The 24494-nt window shown below is 43.7% G+C and overlaps 1 protein-coding gene across 4 annotated transcripts in view; it reads left to right on the top strand.

Moving 5' to 3' along the window:
- Window positions 1-5363: 5363 nt before the first annotated feature.
- LOC131744791 (zinc finger protein 850-like) overlaps window positions 5364-24494 on the top strand; it is a 55008-nt gene continuing 35877 nt past the window's right edge. For 2 of the 4 annotated variants that reach the window (XM_059044658.2, XM_067019844.1), the window contains exons 1-2: window positions 5364-5486; window positions 7557-7683. In XM_059044658.2, coding sequence (XP_058900641.2) covers window positions 5457-5486; window positions 7557-7683 — 157 coding nt within the window. In that variant the 5' untranslated portion in view covers window positions 5364-5456. Of the gene's footprint in view, window positions 5487-7556; window positions 7684-17142; window positions 22761-24494 lie in introns of those variants that run through there. The other 2 variants (XM_067019842.1, XM_067019843.1) reach the window with 2 other exon arrangements.

The raw sequence follows: 24494 nt of genomic DNA, 5'->3' as shown, positions 1-24494 counted from the left end.
TTCGTTAAAAGTGACATTAACATAAGATAGATGGAGTGGCTACTAAAATTGTGATGGATCACTGTAAAAAAAAATGGGTAATCTGTTCAAATAACTGGGACAAATTCAATTCATCCTAGTCTTAACTAATGTTTTAAGTATTAAGATTATAAAAAGGAGGAATCTAGTTTTTTCAGAACCTGTTCTGACTATAACCAGCCAGGGAAATGTGGAAGATTATGACTGAGCAATAGGCAGGCCAGGGTCTAATGAACTCCAGCTGGGACCCCAAGTTCACTTTTATTGATATTGGTAATACAAAGACCTGAGGGCAGTAAAAAGTTTACAGTTGCTAGGCCCTGATGATCAGTGTATTGTTATAACTTAAATAGCTAACAAAAATCTTAGAGGGCAATATAATTACAGGAATATGGTAATAATATAGAAGGCTTGCAGGTGAAAGCATGGTTTATGAAGGAATTTATGGGCAGACATTATGTATGGTTGTTGCCTCACCCTGACTGTAATGCATTATTGGAATTAAAATTGCCAGTAGGAGTAATAATATCATTAGTAAAGATTTAAGCCAAGATCCTCCTGAACCAAACCATTTTCCTACTATTTCCCCTAAACTGGGATCAATCAGAGTGAAAATTTGATTCTTCATATATTATAAGATGGGTTATCTTAGAAGACTCATCAGGGACTTCCCTGGCGATCCAGTGGTTAAGACTTCACCTTCCAATGCAGGGGGTGTGGGTTCAATCCCTCGTCAGGAAGCTAAGATCCCACATGCACATGCCTTGCAGCCAAAAACCAAAATATAAAACAGAAGCAGGGGCTTCCCTGGTGGCGCAGTGGTTAAGAATCCGCCTGCCAATGCAGGAGACACGGGTTTGAGCCCTGGTCCGGGAAGATACCACATGCCGCAGAGCAACTAAAACCGTGCGCCACAACTACTGAGCCTGCGCTGTAGAGCCCAAGAGCCACCACTACTGAGCCCGCGTACTACAACTACTGAAGCCCCCGTGCCTAGAGCGCATGCTCCGCAACAAGAGAAGTCACGCCAGTGAGAAGCCCTGAGAAGTCTGCTCACTGCTCACTGCAACAAAGAGTAACCCCCACTCACTGCAACTGGAGAGAGCCCGTGCGCGCAGCAATGAAGACCCAACGCAGCCAAATAAATAAATAAATTTATTTTAAAAAGAGATAATTAAGTTAAAATGAGGTAATTAGTGTGGACCCTTATGCAATATGACTGGTGCCCTTATAAAAACAGGAGATGAAGATACAGATGTACACAGAATTAAGACCATGTGAAGAAAGGAAGATCACTATCTACAAGTCAAGGAGAAAGGCCTCAGAAGGAACCAGTGATGAACCAAGTCCAGATTTCTTTTCTTTTGTTGTTTTTTTAAAATTAATTATTTATTTTTGGCTGCATCTGGTCTTTGCTGCTGCACGCAGCCTGTCTCTAGTTGTGGTGAGCAGGGCTACTCTTTGTTGCAGTGCACGGGCTTCTCATTGTTGTGGCTTCTCTTGTTGTGGAGCACGGGCTGTAGGCGCACAGGCTTCAGTAGTTATGGCATGTGGGCTCAGTAGTTGTGGCTCCCAGGCTCTAGAGTGCAACTCAGTAGTTGTGGTGCACGGGCTTAGTTGCTACGCAGCATGTGGGATCTTCCCAGACCAGGGCTCGAACCCCTGTCCCCTGCATTGGCAGGTGGATTCTTAACCACTGCGCCACCAGGGAAGCCCCTGGAGGCTTCGTCTTTTTTTTTTTTTTAACATCTTTATTCGAGTATAATTGCTTTACAATGCTGTGTTGCCCCTGGAGGCTTCTTAAAACACTGGTACTTGGGCCTTTCTCCCAAGGTGTCTGTCAATAGGTCTGAGTTCTGAACTGAGAATTAGCATTTCTAATGGATCCCTAGGTGATGCTGATGGATAGGGTCAGTGCAGAGATGAAACTGTGAGAAGTTGTCTCAGGAAGGCCAGGCTGCCTGTCTCTCAGCCCCAGTCCGTGGGGCTGTAGATCTGAAGACTCTAAGAGAACAGCAGAGTTAAGTTTTCTAATGGACACCCAGTGAGAGTCTCTGCAGTGAGCCATGCAGGCTAATGGCTAAAAGGACTGGACCTCCTGAGGACACCTGTGGGAGCCCCACACACTGAAACCACGTAGCAACCTGCTTCTTTTGCTTGGAACTGTAATTAAACAAGGAAGCCATTAGATTGAGTTGGCTCCAATGTTTTAACAGCCTTGTAAGCAAAGGGAAACCTGAACCAAAGTAAATTCTTGTAAATGTCTCCAAGGGAAGAAATAGAAACCTAAGAACAACTGATCACAAACAGCCCACTAGTCTTTCCCAAATAAGGCTATGCCTTAAGTTAGAGCCAATCAAATAATTTCCTTGATTTGTTTCCCTTTCTGCTCTGCAAAAGTCTTTCCCCTAGTTTGGTTTGGGGCTGTCCAGTTTGAACTGATGTTTGCTCAAATGATCTCCTCAAAATTTTAATGTACCTCACTTATCTTTTAATAGAACAACAACAACATAAAACCTCACAGGGCTCATCCTTGCTCAGTGGTGCGCTTATTAAGGAGTCCTTCCTTATGGCTCCGTGTAATATTACATCCCATCCCCTCTGCTCAGCAAAATCGCCTTCTTTCCTTGTTTTCATTGCAACTGCTATATTCTAACATACTATATAATTTAGTATTTCTTATTTCATGTTTCTTGTGTTTTCCTTAAACATAATAGAAACTGCACAAAGGCAGGATCTTTGTTTCTCTTGTGCCTGAATTTCCCCCATGCACCTAGAAAAAGTTCCTGAAAAATCCAGTGTGTGCCCAATGATCATTTGTTAGAGCAATGAAATAAACATAACACCTCAATTTCTCTCTTACTTTTACTATTCCAGGCACTTTTTTTGTGTGCACCATGCAGCATGCAGGATCTGAGTTCCTGACCAGGGATTGAACCCATGGACTGCCAAGGAAGTCCCTATTCCAGGTACTCTTAATGTCCTCTTTAACTATCACTTCAAAGTAGTATTGCTCCATGTTTTCAGGAAGGAAAGAATCACATTTTGGAGACGAAATTCACACAATTATTAATGTTTAGGACAATCCCATGCTCAGCTTGATTCTATCATTTTTGACTTCACAGAGCTTTCTTCTAAACATGTCTCAATTTTTTTCACCCTTTACTGATGTGTCCTTAGAGCTATTTCTGCTACTGTCTTTAAAGAACTACATAAACATTATTAACTTCTTTCTGAAATGCACATTTTGCAATTGTTTTTCTGAGATAATCTCAACTCCACATACAAAATGTCATACCAGGGCCTACAGAAATAATCATCACTTCCTAGCAGAAAGATGAGATCATGCAGTACAGATACCCTTTTATTTCAGGGTCCAGGTGCTGCCTTTTGCATATGTGCTCCAACTGAAAAATCACAGCTTCTGTGCGGTACCCAAAATAGCATCAATTAAGTTGCTTTTTGTTTGATTCCTTAGAGGAATTGCATGTATCTGGGGATATGGATAAAAAGTATTACATGGATAAAAGTGTTCCACAATGAGTGAGACAATCCCTAACTATGCAGGCAAGAGAAAGGTTTTGTGTGGAACCAGAAGCAGACCTGGTTGTCCATCGTTTTCAGGGTGGCCCACCATTTGTTCAAAAGAAAACCACAGGCTCAAAATGGAGTTACTTATGATAGGCCATGACACAAAACTGGGCCTTGATACCTAACCTAATTGAAGCTTCAACTTTCCCTGGGAATGTAGCTTTAACCAGTAAGTTAAGAATTTTCTGGTTGGCACCAATGAGGTAATCTGTCTGTCACATGGGGACCTCTCCATCCCCCAAGGGAAGATGAGGTAACCTGGCACATAGACCCTTTCCATTCCCCTTAGGTAGGTTACCTAAGCCAGAAATCATCTTTTTTATTGATGACTTCCTCGTTGTACCTTAAAAAATCCTTTCCCATTCTGTAGCCCTTTGGAGCTCCCCTCTACTCGTTAGGTGGGATGACGCTTGATTCGTGAACCAATCACTAAAGCCAATTATATTTTTAAAAGTTACTCAGTTGATTTTTTTTTTTGTTGTTGTTGTTCTGAAACCCGGGGTTGAAGAATTTTTGTTTTGTTTTTTAACATGTCCCTCTTCTTTCTTGCCAGTCAGGACCTGAATGGGATTTTTTCTATTGTTCTTAACCAATCACACTGAAACTCACAAAAGTGACTCTAATGCTTCAGGCTACAACTATTTGAGAGCAGTAACATCAATTTCCCAGCTATGCATGTACTGATTTATGTCTGAATGGCTCTGTCGAATGATGTGCCGCTTACCTCAGTTGTGGACTGAAGGGGAACACACAACCTAAAAGTTTCTAGTTTTATTCAGGGACCTTACTCAGGACTATCGCTCTGGAGGCAACCTTTCAGATCGCTCTGACGAACTGCTCCATAGAGGTAAGGGAGAATCCAGGATACACAGGAGTTTTTTTTTTTTTTTTTTTTCTGGAAAAAACAGGTAGTCGAACATTAAGGGATTGTTGGTAATCACAAAGAACAGACAACTCAAGTTAATGATTTCAGTGCTTTTCTGTGTATGAGAAGATGCAAGAATCTGGGTTCCTTGAAACTGGTCCTTAGATATGCATCTTAACTATTAAGGGTCATTGTCCAAATCACAGAATGCTTCCTGCCTTTCTCCATCCTGATTTCCCCTCAGGACACACCTTTGGGGAACGGCTGCAGTGGGGGCTGGCTTGATCCTTTTAGAAGCGGAATGGCGGGGCAACATTCTCTGCCCAAACAGTAAAAGAATTTGGAAACGTCTAAAATAATAGACTTGTCCTCTGAGAGCAGGCTGAACTTTAAGGAGTCTAAAACAACGTCTCTTCACGCCTTTCACAAGGAGCAAAGCCCCTCCCTCTGGGTAGGAACACCATTTCTCCCGCATTCCTCGAGGTACCTCCCAGCCAACGTTCTGGCGGTAAGGATGGAGAACACCCCTCTCTGAGGTCTCCAGAGCTCTGAGACCGATATTACCCGGAAGAGCCTAGGAACAGAGTCACCAGGCATGAACCAATGAGGGATCAGGATGAGGGCTTTCCCCGAGTGAGCATGCGTCAGGGGCGGGACTTCCGGCACCTGTCCTGGTGATCATTTTGCTTGGTGGGGGCGTCCGGCGGAGCAGGGAACGGTGCTCGGATACCGTCGTCCTCTGTCGGGGGTGGTTGTCCTCACGGAGTAGTGAGGGAGGAACGGGACACCGCCTAGCCAGCCAAGTCGCGCTCATTTCGGCGTCTCTCCCGTTGGCTCGCTGGTCGGGAAAGGGAAGGTCCGAGAGGAGGCTGTGTCCCCGCTGCACAGAGGCGTGTCAGGTTCGGCGGTGCAGCCCGGGGTGCCTCGCGCCAGACCCGGGATAAGGACCGCCGCTCCCGGCCCTCTGAGACCACAGAATCCAATGGCGGCGGCACTGAGGGACCCACCTCAGGTAAACGCTTGTCCTCCGGGCCCTCACCGCCCTCACCCCACCAGACACTGAAGCCCCCAGTGCGGGGCGCCTGCTCACTTGCCCTCAGCCGCGGCCGCGGTGTCCAGGACATTGAGGCGGTCGTGGGTGGAGTTCTGTTTCCGACAGACAGTATGTGGTCGCGTGTAGAAGAGGGTTACAGGCAGAGAGGAGGATACACGGAAAGGTTGGAGGTCGAGACCAGGGTACAGCAACTCTGTCCTTTCTGTTAGAAGCAAGATTCAGCGGGGCCAGAGTCAAGCCTGCAGTGTTGCTGCTTGAGAAGTTGGCCATCTGTTATACAAGTAATATGAGGTTTGAATCGCAAGTGGGATGTGGTCTTCCCCAGATCAATAGAGGCTACAACTAGTTGCAGACAAGAGATCAGACTATGGGAGTAAGGGGGGAGGCAGGAAACACAGGAAGATTAATTGCAATAGCCTAGGTGAGTGTTGATGGACCAGAGTGACTGTCCTGGAGTGTGATAAGTCCTGGATCCAGTTTTGGAGAAGGGCCAAGCCAAATTGTGGGTGTTGCTGATGACAGAAAGGAAGTAGTGATGGATGACCGGACGGTTTTTGGCCCTATTAGACGAAGGGATGAAAGCTTCATCAACTGGGGACGTTAGCAGCAGGTTAATTTTCCTTGGAAATATCACAAGGTTGTTTTGGCTCTGTTACAGAGTCTGAGATGTTTCAGAGAAGACTGAGTGTAGGCAACAAGTGGGCAGCTGGACAGGCAGGTCTGGAAAACTGGGGAAGACGTTCAGGAATGGAAACTTTCAAAACTGATGTCTACTGTGTGGACCAGGGTGGAGCTGTCTCACATTTAGGGGGGATGCAGGTTATAGTGGCCACGGTATTAGTAGGTCAGAAGGACTGGTGTGTGCTGAGGAGTGGTTCTCTGGCTCAGGGCCTGGTTGGGTTTGCTGGGCATTGCAAACCCAAGTGAGGTAGAGAAGTGGCAGTGGGAACGGTATGGGAGAGAGGTTGATCTGGCGGGAGTCCGAGGCTTCCATGGGATGAGTGGACAAGCGACTGCTGAGGAGACTTAGGAGTAGTTGAGACAAGAAGGCAGTGAGACTGGGGCTGTTGCTTATTTAGTATTACTACTCTGTGACTTCTCCATAATTTTGTGGTGAGCTTTGACGGCATCTGGGACGTTTGAGGCTTGCTAGTGGATATGGTCTGTGGCAAATGTTGTCGTTTGTGGGTCACTATGCCTGGCAGGGAGATATTTAGGACTGGGTTTTTTTTTGTTTTTTGTTTTGTTTTGTTTTTTTTACAAAGGTTGAGTGGAGACAGAGAGGAGTGTTGTGGCTGCTGAAGGAGCAAAACTGGCAGTAAAAAAAGTTGAAGAGAGTTGAGGGAATATGAAATTCACACGTGGTGTTCTGGGTGGCTAATACTGAAGCAAAGATTAGAGGCAGGTGGGGAGATCTTCTAAGCAGCATTTGTGGCTTACTCTGGTGTTGGATCCATCAGAGGACTGGGGTTGTACCGAATCTTCTTTGAATTTCTTAAGCCCTCTCTGGATGCCAAGCGCCAAACGTGTGTGTAAGTTCAGGGAGAATTCTATGGTGTGGTGCAGGGATGTGGCAGTGCTGTGGAAGTGCAACTGTAGGGTCTGAAATTGTGAGAGAAATGCCATCTACAGAATGATGTGCACATGGAGAGGAAGTGTGAGCTGATGGCCCCCAGGCCCTGGTGTTGAGGCTTTACCAGCGAAGCATGAGCTTACATTTGGCTGTGTCTGGATTCCCACAATTTGGGAGACCCCAGGGGAATTGCTTGGCTGGAAGGACCGGACATTGCAGGTCAAGCCCAGAGCTTAGATGGCATCTATGTGCCCCCCTACCTGTTATTGCCGAGGACTGAACAAAGTGATTAATGGGCTGTGAGGAGATAGAGGGCGTCAATTGCACCAGGGCCTGGCATCCTCTCTCAGGTGGGGAGCTCTGGTGGAGGATGACTGGAATAGATATATGAGGAGATGGATTGTGGGTTCTCAGAGGGAGAATGTTCAAGCTTTCATCTCTCCCCTTCATGACAGGGTGGTGTGACCTTTCCGGATGTTGCTGTGCGCTTCTCCTGGGGGGAGTGGAGGCTTCTTGATGAGGCTCAGAAATGCCTGTACCTCAGTGTGATGCTGGACAGCTATGCACTTATATCCTCGCTGGGTAAGACCCTCACCCTCCCCAGTGACCTGGGCTAGGCTCTGTATCCTGCCTCACCCTTACCCCCACTTTCCGAAGGACATGTTCTGTCCACCCATGTGGTGTAGGGGCAGCTTGCTTTCCAGTATTCTGTGTAGTTGTTGTGGTAGGTCGAAGGCTGGGGTATTTGCACTGTCATCTTTTCTCTCCTGCAGCCCCAGTCCTTGTTATTCTGTAAATTTATTTATTTTATTTATTTATTTTTGGCTGCGTTGGGTCTTCGTTGCTTCATGCGGGCTTTCTGTAGTTGTGGCGAGCAGGGGCTACTCTTTGTTGTGGTGCTCGGTTTTCTCATTGCCGTGGCTTCTCTTGTTGCGGAGCATGGGCTCTAGGCATTTGGGATTCAGTAGCTGTGGCACATGGGCTTAGTTGCTCCACAGGATGTAGGACCTTCGCGGACCAGGGCTCGAACCCATGTCCCCTGCATTGTCAGGCAGATTCTTAACCACTGCGCCACCAGGGAAGTCACACTTTTGGGATCTAAGTCCCCCGACCTGGGATTGAACCTGGGCCCTCGGAAGTGAGTGATTGCACGTAGTCCTAACCACTGGACTGTCAGGGAATTCCCTTATGGCCATTTTAACAATACTAATTCTTCCAATCGATGAATACTGGATGTATTTTCATTTGTTTCCATCTCTATTTCCTTTTTTAGTGTTTTATAATTTTCATTGTACACATTTTTTGGCTCCTAGGTTAATTTTCTTCCTAAGTATTTATTGGTCTTGATGCTATTACTGTGATTGCTTTCTTCGTTTCTTTCGAGATAGTCCATTGTTATTGTGCTGAAATGCGAGTGATTTTTGTATGTTGATTTTGTATCCTGCAGCTTTCTGATTTTTTTTTTTTTTTTTTTTTTTTTTTTTTTGCGTTACGCGGACCTCTCACTGTTGTGGCCTCTCCCTTTGCGGAGCACAGGCTCCGGACACGCAGGCTCAGCGGCCATGGCTCACGGGTCTAGCCGCTCCGCGTCATGTGTAATCCTCGCGGACCAGGGCATGAACCCGTGTCCCCTGCATCGGCAGGAGGACTCTCAACCACTGCGCCACCAGGGAAGTCTCCTCATTGTAGTTTTGATTTGCTTTTCTCTAATGATTAGTGATATTGAGCATCCTTTCTTGTGTTTGTTGGCAATCTGTATATCTTCTTTGGAGAAATGTCTGTTTAGAGCTTCTGCCCACTTTTGGATTGGGTTGTTTGTTTTTTGATATCGAGCTGCATGAGCTCCTTGTAAATTTTGGAGATTAATGCTTTGTCTGTTGCTTCGTTTGCAAATATTTTCTCCCATTCTGAGGGTTGTCTTTTGGTCTTGTTTATGTTTTCCTTTGCTGTGCAAAAGCTTTTAAATTTCATTAGATCTCATTTGTTTATTTTTGTTTTTATTTCTCTAGGAGGTGGGTCAAAAAGGATCTTGCTATCATTTATGTCAGAGTGTTCTGCCTATGTTTTCCTCTAAGAGTTTTATAGTATCTGGCCTTACATTTAGCACTTTAATCCATTTTGAGTTTATTTTTGTTTATGGTGTTAAGGAGTGTTCTAATTTCATGCTTTTACATGTAGCTGTCCTGTTTTCCCAGAACCACTTATTGAAGAGGCTGTCTTTTCTACATTGTATATTCTTGCCTCCTTTATCAAAAATAAGGTGACCATATGGGCGTGCATTTATCTCTGGGCTTTCTTTCCTGTTCCATTGATCTATATTTCTGTTTTTGTGCCAGTACCATACAGTCTTGATTACTGTAGCTTTGTAGTGTAGTCTGAAATCCCAGAGCCTGATTCCTCCAGCTCCATTTTTCTTAAGATTGCTTTGGCTATTCAGGGTCTTTTGTGTTTCCATACAAATTGTGAAATTTTTTGTTCTAGTTCTGTGAGGAATGCCATTGGTTGTTTGATAGGGATTGCATTGAATCTGTAGATTGCTTTGGGTAGTAGAGTCATTTTCACAATGTTGATTCTTCCAATCCAACAACATGGTATATCTCTCCATCTGTTTGTGTCATCTTTAATTTCTTTCATTAGTGTCTTATATTTTTCTGCATACAGGTCTTTTGTCTCCTTAGGTAGGTTTATTCCTAGGGTATTTTATTCTTTTTGTTGCAATGGTAACTGGGAGCATTTCCTTAATCTCTCTTTCAGATTTTTCATCATTAGTGTATAGGAATGCAGGAGATTTCTGTGCATTAATTTTGTATCCTGCTACTCTACCAAATTCATTGATTAGCTATAGTAGTTTTCTGGTAGCATCTTTAGGATTCTCTATGTATAGTATCATGTCATCTGCAAACAGTGACAGCTTTACTTCTTCTTTTCCAGTTTGGATTCCTTTTATTTCTTTTTCTTCTCTGCTGTGGCTAGGACTTCCAAAGGTATGTTGAATAATAGTGGCGAGAGTGGACATCCTTGTCTTGTTCCTGATCTTAGAGGAAATGCTTTCAGTTTTTCACCATTGAGAATGATGTTTGATATGGGTTTGTCGTATATGGCCATTATTATGTTGAGGTAGGTTCCCTCTATGCCCACTTTCTAGAGAGTCTTTATCATAAATTGGTGTTGGTATTTTTTAGTCTTTTCTCTTTTTTCTTTGTGTACCTAATGGCTTGTCAATTGTTTATCTTTTCAAAAATGAACTCCTTGTATTCTTTATCTTCTCTTTTTTCTAGTTTCTGGTTTCATTTATTGCTGCTCTGATATTTCTTATTTCCTTTTTTCAGGTAATATTGGGTGTCATTTGTTCTTTATTTCCTTGAGACATAAAGTTGTTTGAGGTCTTTCTTTTTCTAAACGTGAGCATTTATTGCTCTAAATTTTTCACTTAAAAATATATATCTTGAGACCTATTTTATTTGTTTATTTTTTTGGCTGTGCTGCATGGCTTGCTTTCAAAATTTTCTATTTATGATTGCTTTTTTTTTAGGTGTATAGCAAAGTGATTCGGTTATAGATCTATATGTATATATCTATATATATTTTTGGATTCCTTTCCATTATAGTTGATTACAAGGTATTGAATATGGTTCCTTGTACTATACAGTAAATCCTTGTTTATTTTATATATGGTAGTGTTCATCTGTTAATCCCATACTCCTGAGTTATCCCTCTCCACTTCCCCCTTTGGTAACCATAAGTTTTGTCTGTAAGTCTGTGTCTGTTTTGTATGTAAAGTTCCTTTGTACTATTTTTTTAGATTCCACATGTAAATGATACCACAAAACATTTGTTTTCTTCTCTGCTTTACCTGACTTAGTATGATAATCTCTAGATTCGTCCATGTTGCTGCAAATGGCATTATTTCATTATTTTTTAATGAGTGAATAATATGTAATTGCCTTTTTTTTTTTTTCCTGCACTGCAAGGCTTGTGGGATCTTAGTTCCCTGACCAGGGATTGAACCCAGGCCCAAGCAGTGAAAGTGCTGAGTCCGAACCACTGGACCACCAGGGAATTCTCTGTAATTGCTTTTTTTGTTTGTTTGTTTTTTTAAACATTTATTTATTTATTTGGTTGTGCTGGGTCTTTGTTGTAGCAGGCGGGCTCCTTAGTCGTTGCTCACTGCATTCTGAGTTGCGGCATGCGGGCTCCTTAGTTGTGGCATGTGAACTCTTGGTTGGAGCATGCATGTGTGGGATCTAGTTCCCTGACCAGAAATTGAATCTGGGCCCCCTGGATTGGGAGCGTGGAGTGTTAACCACTGTGCCACCAGAGAAGTCCCTGTAGTTGCTTTTTGACAGTTTTTTTATGTGCTTCAGTGAAGTTCCCTTTGATCAAACTTGTGAGCATCAGGACATCTACTCTTCTTCCTGGATTTAGAAAGCTTTCAGCCATTGTTTCTTATTTTATTTTATTATTATTATTATTTTTTGGTGGTATGCGGGCCTCTCACTGTTGTGGCCTCTCCCTTTGCGGAGCACAGGCTTCGGACGCGCAGACTCAGCGGCCATGGCTCACGGGCCCAGCCGCTCCGCGGCACGTGGGATCTTCCCAGACCGGGGCACGAACCCGTGTCCCCTGCATCCGCAGGCGGATTCTCAACCACTGCGCCACCAGGGAAGCCCCATTGTTTCTTTAAATGTGCTTACTACCATTTTCTATCTTATCTTTCAAGGGCTCTGAAAATACAAATAATGTTTTGCTTTATATTTCATAATCCGCATGGGTTTTCTTTACTTCATTCTTTTTCTTTTTTCTCCCCCTCACTGGATAATTGAAACACCTGTTTTCATGTTCCTAGATTTTTACTTTTGCTTGATAAAATTGGCTGTTGATACTCTCCATTGTGCTTTGTTTTTTGTTTCATTGTATTCTTCAGCACCAAAATTTGTGTGGGCTCATTTGTTTGTTTGTTTTAAATGGGAGAGTGTCATCATTTTATTACACTTCATGCCCAACAAGTGAAAATAATTTTACCAACAGGCTTCATGCCCAATAGATGAAAGTAATTTTACCAATTCAGAATTTTTGCAAGTATATGAAATTTCCATTTTATTGTATGGTTTTATATTAAACTAGTCAAAGCATTTCCTACATGTATTCCAGTACAGCTCTTTTGGAATGATTTTCATCAGTCCTAACATGTGAGTGTACCAAGGATCTTGAATCTAAACAAACTTTCACATGACTAACTTTTAGGTAAACAAGAAATAAAGTCATCAGATTATTGGGACTACTCTTGCTCAACAGGTATTTGTTGAAATGCCTCTTCTAATACAGCAATTTTATGTTTGAACATTCAGAACACAAAGGTAGAACAAAAGTACAATAAAAGAAACTTCTGCAGCTTAAGCCTATCGTCATAATTCTTTGACAAGAGTAAAGCATCTTTCCTGCAATTTAAATGTGTCTTCATACTTTTGTTTTCTTATCTGTGTCTCTATTTCTGCCTTGCAGACCAGTTCATCTGTACCATTTTTCTAGATTCTATGTATATGAGTTAATATATGATATATGTATGGTCACAAAGGGAGGAAAGTGCGGGTGGTGGTGGGATGAATTGGGAGACTGGGATTGACATATATACACTGATATGTATAAAATAGATTAATAAGAACCTGTTGTATAAAATTTTTTTTAGAAGTGTTTCAGTATTTCCATCGTTTCCATCTAGTCGAAAAATAGATGCCTAAGGCATATACTTCATGTATATCCCATTTTGGTTCTGGTTGCTTTCATTATTCTTGAAGATTTTAATACCCATGCAAGTCCAAAGTTGTAAGAACACATAAATTGTTCTGGTAATGGGTAAGAGCAGACTGTTAAAGCACAAGGTGGTTGTGCTATTTCATTGCTGTAGGAAGTTTTCTTTCAGAGACCAAATAGAATTTTCCTGCTGAAAAGACAGTGCAATAAGGACAGTCAATGTAGAGACAATCTTGTTTCCCACATATTAGTTGACACTCTACTGGTATTAAGAGGATTTATTTGTTGTGGGTATGTATGTGTGTGATCATATATATAATTATCTGGTATTGCTCCATTTCTCATTTCTTCTTTTCTTTTTTTTTTTTTTTTTTTTTTGTGGTATGCGGGCCCCTCACGGCTGTGGCTTCTCCCATTGTGGAGCACAGGCTCTGGATGCGCAGGCTCAGCGGCCATGGCTCACAGGCCCAGCTGCTCCACGGTATGTGGGATCTTCCCGGACCGGGGCACGAACCCATGTCCCCTGCATCGGCAGGCGGACTCTCAACCACTGCGCCACCAGGGAAGCCCCCCCCATTTCTTCTTATTTTGATGTATCTTCTTAGCTGCCTGTGGTATCACATTAAGAATCCCATCAATCGGTACAGATGAACCTATTTGCAGGGCAGGAATAGAGGTAGATGTAGAGAATGGACATGTGGACACTGTGGGGAAGCGGAGGGTGGGACGAATTGGGAGATTAGGATTGACATATATACACTACATGCATAAAATAGATAGTTAGTGGGAACATACTATAAAACACAGGAAGCTCAGCTCAGTGCTCTATGATGACCTAGATGGGTGGGATGGGGGGGGTGAGAGGGAGCTCCAAGAGGCAGGGTATATAGATATACATATAGCTGATTCACTTTATTGTACAGCAGAAACTAATACAACATTGTAAAGTAATTATACTCCAATTAAAAAAATATCCCATCAATGATTTGATAGGCATTTCCCACATATTCATTTATCAATTCATCTGTTGATTCTTCACATCTGAGTGCCTTTTTGGAGAGTGGGCATGCTAGAAACTCCAGTATCATTGGTTGAAAGTGTGGGGTGATTTCTCCATCCTGTTTTTCCTCTCAGCCAACATTCATGAGCCCAGTGGTGCTGGTACCTGTAGGCAACTGGATGAAGGTGCACCTGTCCCCTGCAGCTCTTAGGTGTGGCAGCCAGGGACTGTTCCTCAATGTACCCTTGGCCAGCCAGTTTTGTTCTTTTTCATTTCTGTCTCTTTGCTGAGCAACTTGTTTTGTTTGTATATTGTTTACCTTACTTTGTCGAATTGTCTATCTGTGTTTTGTTGTTGCTTCAGTGAACTTTGTTCAAACAATAATTTTGAATTCTTTGACCGTTTGTAGATCTCCATTTCCTTGGGTGTGGTTTCCGGTAAATTATGGTATTTCTGTATTGGTTTCATGTTTCATTGATTTTTTTCTATTTCCTATAGCCTTGCATTTATGTCTGCTGATTTTATGGTGTAGGCATATTTTCCCTTTGCATTACAGTGTTGGTGGGGAAAGACCTCCACTGGTGGTGGGTGCAAGGTTGGGCTGTGGTCATTCTGGCTCTGGGGAAGGCCCAGCTGTGTTGGTCTCTGTGCAGCTTCTTCACCTGAAGTTAGTGTCAGCAAAGATATCAGGAGTCCTCAATCAGCCAGGCTGAGGGTGTCCAAAGTGGTGGAGAAGGCTGCTGAGGAATTCCTGATCTCTTTTTCTCCTATGGAGTACTTTGTGGGCAAGGGAATCCCTCTTGGTGTCCAGTCGGCTCTTGGGCACCCTATTGGTTGTAGTGGCACTGGTGTCTAATATGTGGGTACCTGTTGAGCATCCACAGAACTGGGATGTTGTGTACAGGCACTTGTGGAGTGACAGTGGTTCTGGGGTCTGGGTCATTGGATAGCTTTCAGCAGCCTTGGCTTTGGGTTTTTTTAATTATTATTATTTTATTTTATTCATTATTTTTGGCTGCCTTGGGTCTTCGTTGCTGCAGGCGGGCTTTCTCTAGTTGCGGTGAGCGGGGTCTACTCTTTGTTGCAGTGAGCAGGCTTCTCATTGTGGTGGCTTCTCTTGTGGAGCATGGGCTCTAGGCATGCAGGCTTCAGTAGTTGTGGTATGCGTGCTCCATAGTTGTGGCTTGTCATCTCTAGAGCGCAAGCTCAGTAGTTGTGGCTCCTGGGCTTAGTTGCTCCTTGGCATGTGAGATCTTCCTGGATCAGAGCTCGATCCCGTGTCTCCTGTGTTGATAGGCAGATTCTTAACCACTGTGCCACCAGGGAAGCCCTTGCCTTTGGTTTGTGATGTGTGGCTATGCAGGGATCAGCCATGTAGTCTGTGTCTGGCTGCACATGTAGACAGTGGCTGTGGGTCTGTTGAGCTGGCTTGTCTATAGTGGAGTTGTCTCCAGTGCCTGAGACACCGGACTACATGGTGTAGCTGTGGAGTCAGGGTCTGGAATGCCGACACACACAGCAGGTGCAGTACCTCTGGTTCTAGGACATGTACAGGGTTGGGGGGTATGACAGCCCTGATCCTGGATTGGCACAGCAGGTCCAACTGAGGGGTGGCCTAGTAGCTTCATACTCACCAGGGCATCCACTATGGCCATGGTTGTTGCACAACTCAGTGGCAAAAGCTCCAGTGTCCGCTGTAGAGCAGGCAACTGGGGTCTTCTGCAGTGCAGGCCACTTGGGACTGCAGTGGCACCCAACCTGTGGCTGATAGAGGTAGCCCAGTGATAGCCCGGCCTCCATGTCCTAGTCATCTCCAGATGTCTTTGCTAAGACAGTCTCTCCAGCGATCCTTTCTGTGTGCATACTCCTTTTTTTTACACTCCAGTCTGTTGTAGTGGGTTCTTAATTGGACTCTTGAGCCTTCCAGGGCTAATTAATTTCCTTCATGGACAGCTGTTTAATTGGTGGTGAAGGGCGGTATCTCCTATTCTACTTTTGTTGACATCACTCACCTTGTGCTCTCTCCTGGGTCTGCTGTGTGCTGAGTTGCTCTGGGACAGTGCTGGCCCTTAACTTGTCCTTTTTCCTTCAGTGTTTGGTCCCAGGTAGTTGCACAGTTAGGGCTTGGGGCAAAGTAAGGTAAAGGACTCTTCGAAGAGTCCTTTGTGAATCATGGGATGGACATGGCTCTAGCCATGGCAAGGTGGGCTCAGAGTGGGCCTGGTTCTGGTGAATTATAGTTGGGGAGAATGTGACATAAGGGCCGTGTTAAGAATATACCAGGAACCCAGGGACTTCCCTGGTGGTGCAGTGGTTAAAAATCCGCCTGTCAATGCAGGGGACACAGGTTTCAGCCCTGGTCCAGGAAGATCCCACATGCCACGGAGCAGCTAAGCCTGTGCGTCTCAACTACTGAGTCTGCAGTCTAGAGCCTGCGAGCCACAATTACTGAGCCTATGTGCCACAACTACTGAAGCACATGTGCCTAGAGCCCGTGCTCTGCAAGAGAAGCCACTGCAACAAAGAGCAGCCCCCACTCACTGCAACTAGAGAAAAAGCCTGTGTGCAGCAATGAAGGAAGACCCAACGCAGCCAATCAATATATATACATATAAAATCTTTTTTTTAAAAAAAAAAGACCATACCAGGAACCTGTCCTTGTTCAATGAGAATTTTGGTGCCATTGCCAGTGGCCACACCACATTTCTATCATTATGCTTCCACTTTTGACCCTTTGCCAACCTGTCAGTTCTAACTACTTTCTCATTTCTACTGTGATTTCCAGCCCAGTGATAATCTCTATCTCTTTGGACTCCATATCTCACCCATTTCTCTCACCCTTTCTCTATTACTCTGTAACCTTGCCTTTCATATGTTCTGCTGTGAGGTGTGAACATATGCTTAAATTGACCTCGAAAAGCTCATAATCTGTTGTGATTGTGTTTTCACAGCCTTGATCACACCCTTCTACTGTGCTTCACATCAGCAGTAGAAAAGGTCCGGCTGGAAGCTGTGGTCAGAGAAACAAGCACTAGACCCTGCTTCTTTTCCTTATGTCACATCCTATTTTTGTATCCTTCCCCTGTTGAGGTCTCTACCATTTTCATATTGTAAGGACACAGGATGCACAGCAGCTGCTGCTTAAACTGATTTCCAACTCCCTAGTCTTAAAAAGTATCCCATTTGCTTGAAAAGACTCATTCTTAGATGAGACAGCTGCACATTTGTGGTGAGTCAGCCCCCTCTCTATGGAGGCAATGTTTACTTCACGAGTGTTTCTTTGCATTCAGGTTGCTGCTGTGGAGCAGAAGGTGAGGAGACACCCTGTGAAGAAACTGTTCCTGTAGGGGTGTCACAGGCTGGGTCTCCTAAGGCAGCTCCATTTTCCCAGAAGACACACCCCTGTGAGATGTGTGGTCCAGTCTTGAGAGACATTTTCCAGTTGACCAAGCATCAGGGAACACAACACAGCCACAAACTGTTGAGATGTGGGGCATGTGCAACAAAATTTTATATGCCTTTGAATAGCATTGTACACAGGGCTTCATTTTTCAGGAGCCACAGATTCGAAGTGTCACAGAAGCCTCTTACTTCTAGGAAAATCCAGGCCAGTGTGGGACATCTGCAGCAACAGGCCACTCATACTGTGGAGAAGCCGAGCAAAATCACCCAGTGTGGGTCAACTTCACAAGGCAGGAAAGATCATCAAACCTGGGGAGAGTGCAAGAAAGCCCTCAGCCCCCCCCCCACACTTGTTCAGGACCAGTGTGTCTACACTGAAAGACAGTGTTATGTGTGCAGTGAATGTGGGAAAATATTCAGGTACAAATCCGCATTTGTTATGCACCTGAGATTCCACACTAGAGAAAGGCTTCATGTGTTTAGCAGAAGTGACAAATCCTTTAGACAAAGCTCAACCATCAGTCAACATCGAAAAATTTATACTGGTTCAGGACAGGACAAGTGTAGCAAATGTGGGAAATCCTTAACTCACAACTGTGTCCTCATTTATCCCCAGAGATTGCACAGTGGAGAAAACAGTTCTGTGTGCAGTGACTGTGCAAAATCTTTTTCCCATAGCTCTGTGTTCATTCGACATAAGAGAGTTTTTTCTGGAGAAAGGTTTTATAAGTGTAGTGACTGTGTGAAATCTTTTACCTGTAGGTCTGCCCTCATTTATCATCAGAGATCTCACACAGGAGAAAGGCCTTATGAGTGCAGTGAATGTGGGAAGTCCTTTACCACTAACCGCATTCTCCGTTGTCATCAGAGATCTCACACAGGAGAAAAGCCTTATAAATGCAGTGAGTGTGGGAAGTCTTTTACCTCTACCAGTGCTTTCCAATATCATCAGAGAGTTCATTCTGGAGAAAGGCCTTATGAGTGCAGTGAATGTGGGAAATCTTTTATGTCTAGGTCTACATTCATTTCTCATCATAGATATCACACAGGAGAAAGGCCTTATGAGTGCAGTGAATGTGAGAAATCTTTTGTCTCTAGGTCTGCCCTCAGATATCATCAGAAATCTCACACAGGAGAAAGACCTTATGAGTGCAACGAATGTGGGAGATCTTTTATCACTAACTCTAATTTCCATTATCATCAAAGAGTTCACACTGGAGAAAGGCCTTATGAGTGCAGTGAATGTGGGAAATCTTTTACCAGTAGCTCTAACCTCCATTATCATCAAAGCACTCACACTGGAGAAAGGCCTTATGAGTGCAGTGAATGTGGGAAATTTTTTATTACTCCTGCTCTTCTTCGTTACCATCAGAGAATTCATTCTAGTGAATGGCCTTATACGTGCAGTGAATGTGGGAAATCTTTCACCTCTAAATCCAACTTTTGTTATCATCAGAGAGTTCATTGTGGAGAAAAGGCTTGTATAAAGTGCAGCGAATGCGGGAAATCCTTGACCAGTATCAGTGCCCTCCGTTATCATCAGAGAGTTCATTCTGGAGAGAGGCCTCATGAGTGCAGTGACTGTGGGAAATCTTTTATGTCTAGGTCTGCCCTCAGATATCATCAGATATCACACACAGGAGAAAGACCTTATAAGTGCAGTGAATGTGGGAAGGCTTTTAAAACTAGCTCCAACCTCAGTTATCATCAGAGAGTTCACACAGGAGAAAGGCCTTATGAGTGCAGTGAATGTGGGAAATCCTTTATTTCTATCAATGATCTGTGTAATCATTATAGATTTCATTCTGAAGAAAAACCTTATAAGTGTAGCAAATGTGGGAAATCCTTTATCCTTAGGAATAGCTTCATTCAACACCAGATAGTTCACACAGGAGAAAATCTTTATGGATGTAGTGAGTGTGGGAAATATTTTAAAAGAAAGTATAGGCTTATTGAACACCAGAGTATTCACACAGGAGAAAGGCCTTACAAATGCACTGAATGTGGGAAATCTTTTATTACTAATTACCTCTTCCGTGTTCATCAGAGAAATCACACTGGAGAGAAGCCTTATGAGTGCAGTGAATGTGGGAAATCTTTTACCACTAGCTCCACCCTCCGTTATCATCGTAGAATTCATACTGGAGAAAGGCCTTACAAATGCACCAAATGTGGGAAATCTTTTGCCTCTAATTGCCTCCGTGTACATCTGAGAAATCACACTGGAGAGAAGCCTTATGAGTGCAGTGAATGTGGGAAATCCTTTACTAGGAACTCTAGCCTTCATTATCATCAGATTACTCACACTGGAAAGAAGCCTTATAAGTGCAGTGAATGTGGGAAATCCTTTACCAGCAACTCTAGCCTTCGTTATCATCAGAGTACTCACACTGGAAAGAAGCCTTATGAGTGCAGTGAGTGTGGAAAATCCTTTACCAACAACTCTAGCCTTCGTTATCATCAGAGGGCTCACACTGGAGAAAGGCCTTTTAAGTGCACTGAATGTGGTAAATCTTTTACTCGTAGCTCCACCTTCTATTATCATCAGAGAGTTCACAGTGGAGAAAGGCCTTTTAAGTGCAGTGAATGTGGGAAATCTTTTATTAACAGCTCCAAACTGCGTTGTCATGAGAGAGGTCACACTGGAGAAAGGCCTAAATGTGGGCAATATTTTATGAGCAAATCCTTCTGATGATTGGAGAGTTTACCCAAGAGAAAGGCATAGATGTACAGGGAATGGGCAATTTCTTTGTTCAGTGTAGGGGCACTGGAGAAAATTGAGGGGCCATTGGTCTGAATTGAATCTCACCTCAAGTGCTTCTGAGGGCATGAATTTTTTTCCCTTACTCAAATTAGAGATTATAGGGTATTGAGGCACTGTTGAAGGGCGTGTATTCCCCAAGTCTACAGAGAATTATATTTCCCAATGTCCACAATTCTTTGAGCTAATGTTGCTATTTGTAAGACCATTGGGTCCAGGGGAAACCATAATTGTTACAGAAACTCTGGTTTAATAGGGAGTGGAGGACATTGCAGCCAACTAGATGGAATGTGCCTCTTCTAAAAGTGTATCCAGATTCTGTGACACTGACTGTGCAGGATCAGTTTATACACTGATTCTAGTGAATTTCACTTCAAGGCCCTTACTGCAGAGGCAGGAAAGAAAGAGAAAAGGGATGTGTTTCTTGTGATCTAGGCAGCATGCCTGTTGACTCAGGTAGAAATGTACTTCATTGCTTTCCATATTTGCTACCACTGAGGGAAGACTGATCCCCAGAGGGCACAAGGAGAGAGTTGGTGGATTCAGTATACTGTTGCCAAAGCTATTTTCCAAAGAGAGTGAGACATACAGATTTTTTCATCTTGAGACAATTTTAAAATCTATATTAAAGTATAATTTACATGTGCTAAACTGCATATGTTTGAAGTATTACAAGTTAATAAGTTTTCACCTAGGTATGAACCTCGAAACCATCACCAGAGTTCTGATAATGCCCATATTTACCTCATGTCCTATTATCATCTCTCCTTGCCCTTCGCATCTCTCCAGGTAATCACTAATGTACTTTCCCTTAGAATAGATACCTTTGCATTTTTTTGAATTTATCTGATTGGAATCATAAGCTGTTTACTGGGTTTTTCTTCTGAGTGCCTTTGTTTCATAATTATTTGAGATGCATCAGTGATATAAACGAATAGCTCATCTCTTTATTTTTTGATGAGTAGCATTCTTATCTGGATGTACCACTGTTAGTTTACCCATTCATCTTTTTATGGGTATTTAGGTTATTTCTAGGTTTTCACTCTTGAAAATAAAGCTGCTATAAACATTTGCATCAGTTCTTTATGTGAATTATGTTTCTTTTATCTTTTGTTGATAACTCAGTGCAGTGTCTGAATCACTGGGTAGATGAACATGTAACTCCTGATGGAACTAAGAAACTGGTCTAAAATGACTTCCCAGTTTCATTCCCATCAAAACTGTAGGAGAGGGCTTCCCTGGTGGTACAGTGGTTGAGAGTCCGCCTGCCGATGCAGGGGACACGGGTTCGTGCCCTGGTCCAGCAAGATCGCACATGCCACGGAGTAGCTGGGCCCGTGAGCCATGGCCGCTGACCCTGTGTGTCTGGAGCCTGTGCTCTGCAACGGGAGAGGCCACAACAGTGAGAGGCCTGCATACCACAAAAAAAAAAAAAAAAAAAAAAAAAAAACCAACTGTAGGAGAGTTCCATTTCCTCAACATCCATGCCAATTGTTAATGTCAGCCCTTTTAATGAGTAGTGCTAGCTCAGTGAAGTTTTCATTGCATTTCCCTAGAGATTTGTGATTTTGAGCATTTTTTTAATGCTGTATCTCTTCTTATTTATTTATTTATTTTTGGCTGCGTGGGTTTTTGTTGCTGTGCACAAGCTTTCTCTTAGTTATGGCGAGCAGGGCCTACTCTTAGTTGTGGTGCACGGGCTTCTCATTGTGGTGGCTTCTCTTGTTGTGGAGCTTGGGCTCTAGGCACATGGGCTTCAGTAGTTGTGGCTCGCAGGCTCTAGAGCACAGGCTCAGTAGTTGTGGCACACGGGCTTAGCTGCTCCGTGGCATGTGGGATCTTCCCAGACCAGGGATCGAACTGGTGTCCCCTGCATTGGCAGGTGGATTCTTAACCACTGCGCCACCAGGGGAGTCCCTGTATATCTTCTTTTATACAATTCCTGATCATATCATTTGCCTAATTTTTAAAATATGAATTATCCCTGTTTCCATCACTTAAGTCCAGGCATTGTGTAAAACAATAAATCTAGCCCTGCTTTGTAGCTTTTGCCAATTTCCAAGGTATAAATTCTCCCACTATGAAAGTGGGATGTGTTCAGAGAAGGAGCTGAAAAATTCTACTTGGGTCGCTTGGGTGTTTTGTGGAAAACTAAACTTAGCATCTGGTTCATTATAAGGGATTTTCACTCTCTGAACACTCTCTTCAAAGTTGTTTTCATCTTTTCCTTTCTGTAATTATTGACTGATGGTCTCCAATAGGTATTTACCCTCCATGGAGTTCACCACCACTTGGGGCTGCTTTTTCAGACATCCCAATTGGTTGGTGGGGTCACTATGAGTCTCTCCATCCCTGGTGAGGCTTCTCAGAAGGACTGGTGCCCAGGAACACCAGGTGGAAGGTCCTCCTGGTGACCATGGGGGAAGGTTCCCAAGGGAACCTGATGAGGCCTTTTCCTCAGGCCCACATGCTCCATGGCACCGGCCATGTTTGATCTGAGGTGGCATTTCACAACAGCGGGGAAGGGGTGAGCCAGGTATGGCACAGAGTTGGGGTGGCAGGAGGGCAGTGGTGGCCTGGGGACCCAGGAGACACCTAAAGGTGTTGGCGTCTGCCAAGGAGATTCAGGAAGGACCCTAAAGTTTGCATTGATCATCCCTAAGGCGATGCCCTGCCCAGAGTTCTGGATCCCTCTTGCCATTGGAGGTCCCTGAGCAATGCAGGACAGTGCAGGCAGGATGCAGGCTTGTTGACCTGCTGGCAACTCCCCACCTTCTGCCCCACCTGCCTGGTGTAAAGGCCAGGGATTTCCTCAATGAAGTGGAAAAATCAAGGCTCAACCTCTGAGGCAAGAATCAGAGATTAAGTCTTCTTTTTAAAAAAATAAATTTATTTATTTAATTTATATTTGGCTGCATTGAGTCTTCGTTTTTGCGTGTGGGCTTTCTCTAGTTGCGGCGAGTGGGGGTTACTCTTGGTTGTGGTGCACGGGCTTCTCATTGCGGTGGCTTCTCTTGTGGAGCACGGGCTCTAGGTGCACAGGCTTCAGTAGTTGTAGCATGCGGGCTCTAGAGTGCAGGCTCAGTAGTTGTGACGCATGGGCTTAGTTGCTCCGCGGCATGTGGGATCTTCCCGGACAAGTGCTCGAACCCGTCCCCTGTGTTGGCAGGTAGGTTTTTAACCACTGCACCACCAGGGAAGCCCAGAGATTAAGTCTTTGGAGCAAAGTAGAGACTCAATCTCAGTAGCAATTATGTTCTCCAAGATACTTTGTTAAGGGAGAAATTAATGTCAGACAAGGAAGCACAGATCCAGGAACCTTAGTACTAAGCAGGATAAATGCCAAAAAACTATATGTAGACATAATTTTGAAATTACAGGAGATCAAAGATTTAAAAAATCCTGAAAGAAGCCAGAGGGCGAAAATACTCATTGAGGAATGAAGTTAAGAATTATATCCAATATCTCCTCAGAAACCATGCAAGCAAGGAGAGGTGTGAAGTATTTAAAGTGCTGAGATGAAAAATAAGTCAACCTTGAATTCTGTACCATTAAAATTATCCTTCAATAATGCAGGGAAAACAAAGCCTTTCAAAGACAAAAACTGAGGGAATGTATTCCCAGTAAACCTACTGTCTTAGTCCATTTGGAATACTATAACAAAAAACCACAGACTTGTTAGTTTATAAAAAAATAAGTATCTTTTTTCTCATAGGTTTGGTGGCTGTGGAGTACAGTACTAGATCAAGGTTCCAGCATGGTCGAGTTCTCTGGTGGGAACCCTCTTCCTGGTTCATAGCAGGTGCTTTCTTGCTGTGTCCTCATGTGATAGAAGGAGCTAGGGGTCTCTCTGGAGCGTCTTTTATAAAGGGACTAATTCCACTCATGAGGGCTCTATCACCTTATGACTGAAGCATCTCTCAAAGTTCCCACCTCCTAATACTAGCATCTTTGGGGGTTATTCTTTCAACAGAGATTTTGGAGGGACAACACAAACATTCAGACCATAGCACCTGCCTTGCAAGAAATGTTTAAAAAACTTTAGAGATGAGAAAAATGATATAGGTCAAAAAGTCCAATCTACATAAAGAAGAGCATTGGGCTTCCCTGGTGGTGCAGTGGTTGAGAATCCGCCTGCCGATGCAGAGGACGCGGGTTCGTGCCCCAGTCCGGGAAGATCCCACATGCCGAGGAGCGGCTGCGCCCATGAGCCATGGCTGCTGAGCCTGAGCGTCTGGAGCCTGCGCTCCACAACGGGAGAGGCCACAGCAGTGAGAGGCCTGCCTACCGCAAAAAAAATAAATAAAAATTAAAAGAGCATCGAAGAAAGAATAAATGAAGGAAAAATAAAAAAGTATTATTTTTCTTGTTCTTAATTGATCTAACAGATAACAATTTGAAGTAGTAATACCAACAACATATTCTATTACGTATGCTTATCTGTATGCATGTCGTGTGTGTATGCTTATGCTTTTATAT

The sequence above is a fragment of the Kogia breviceps genome, chromosome 18 (assembly GCF_026419965.1).
Source record: "Kogia breviceps isolate mKogBre1 chromosome 18, mKogBre1 haplotype 1, whole genome shotgun sequence".
Taxonomy (NCBI): Eukaryota; Metazoa; Chordata; class Mammalia; order Artiodactyla; family Physeteridae; genus Kogia; species Kogia breviceps.
This window is presented reverse-complemented; position numbering and strand designations above follow the sequence as displayed.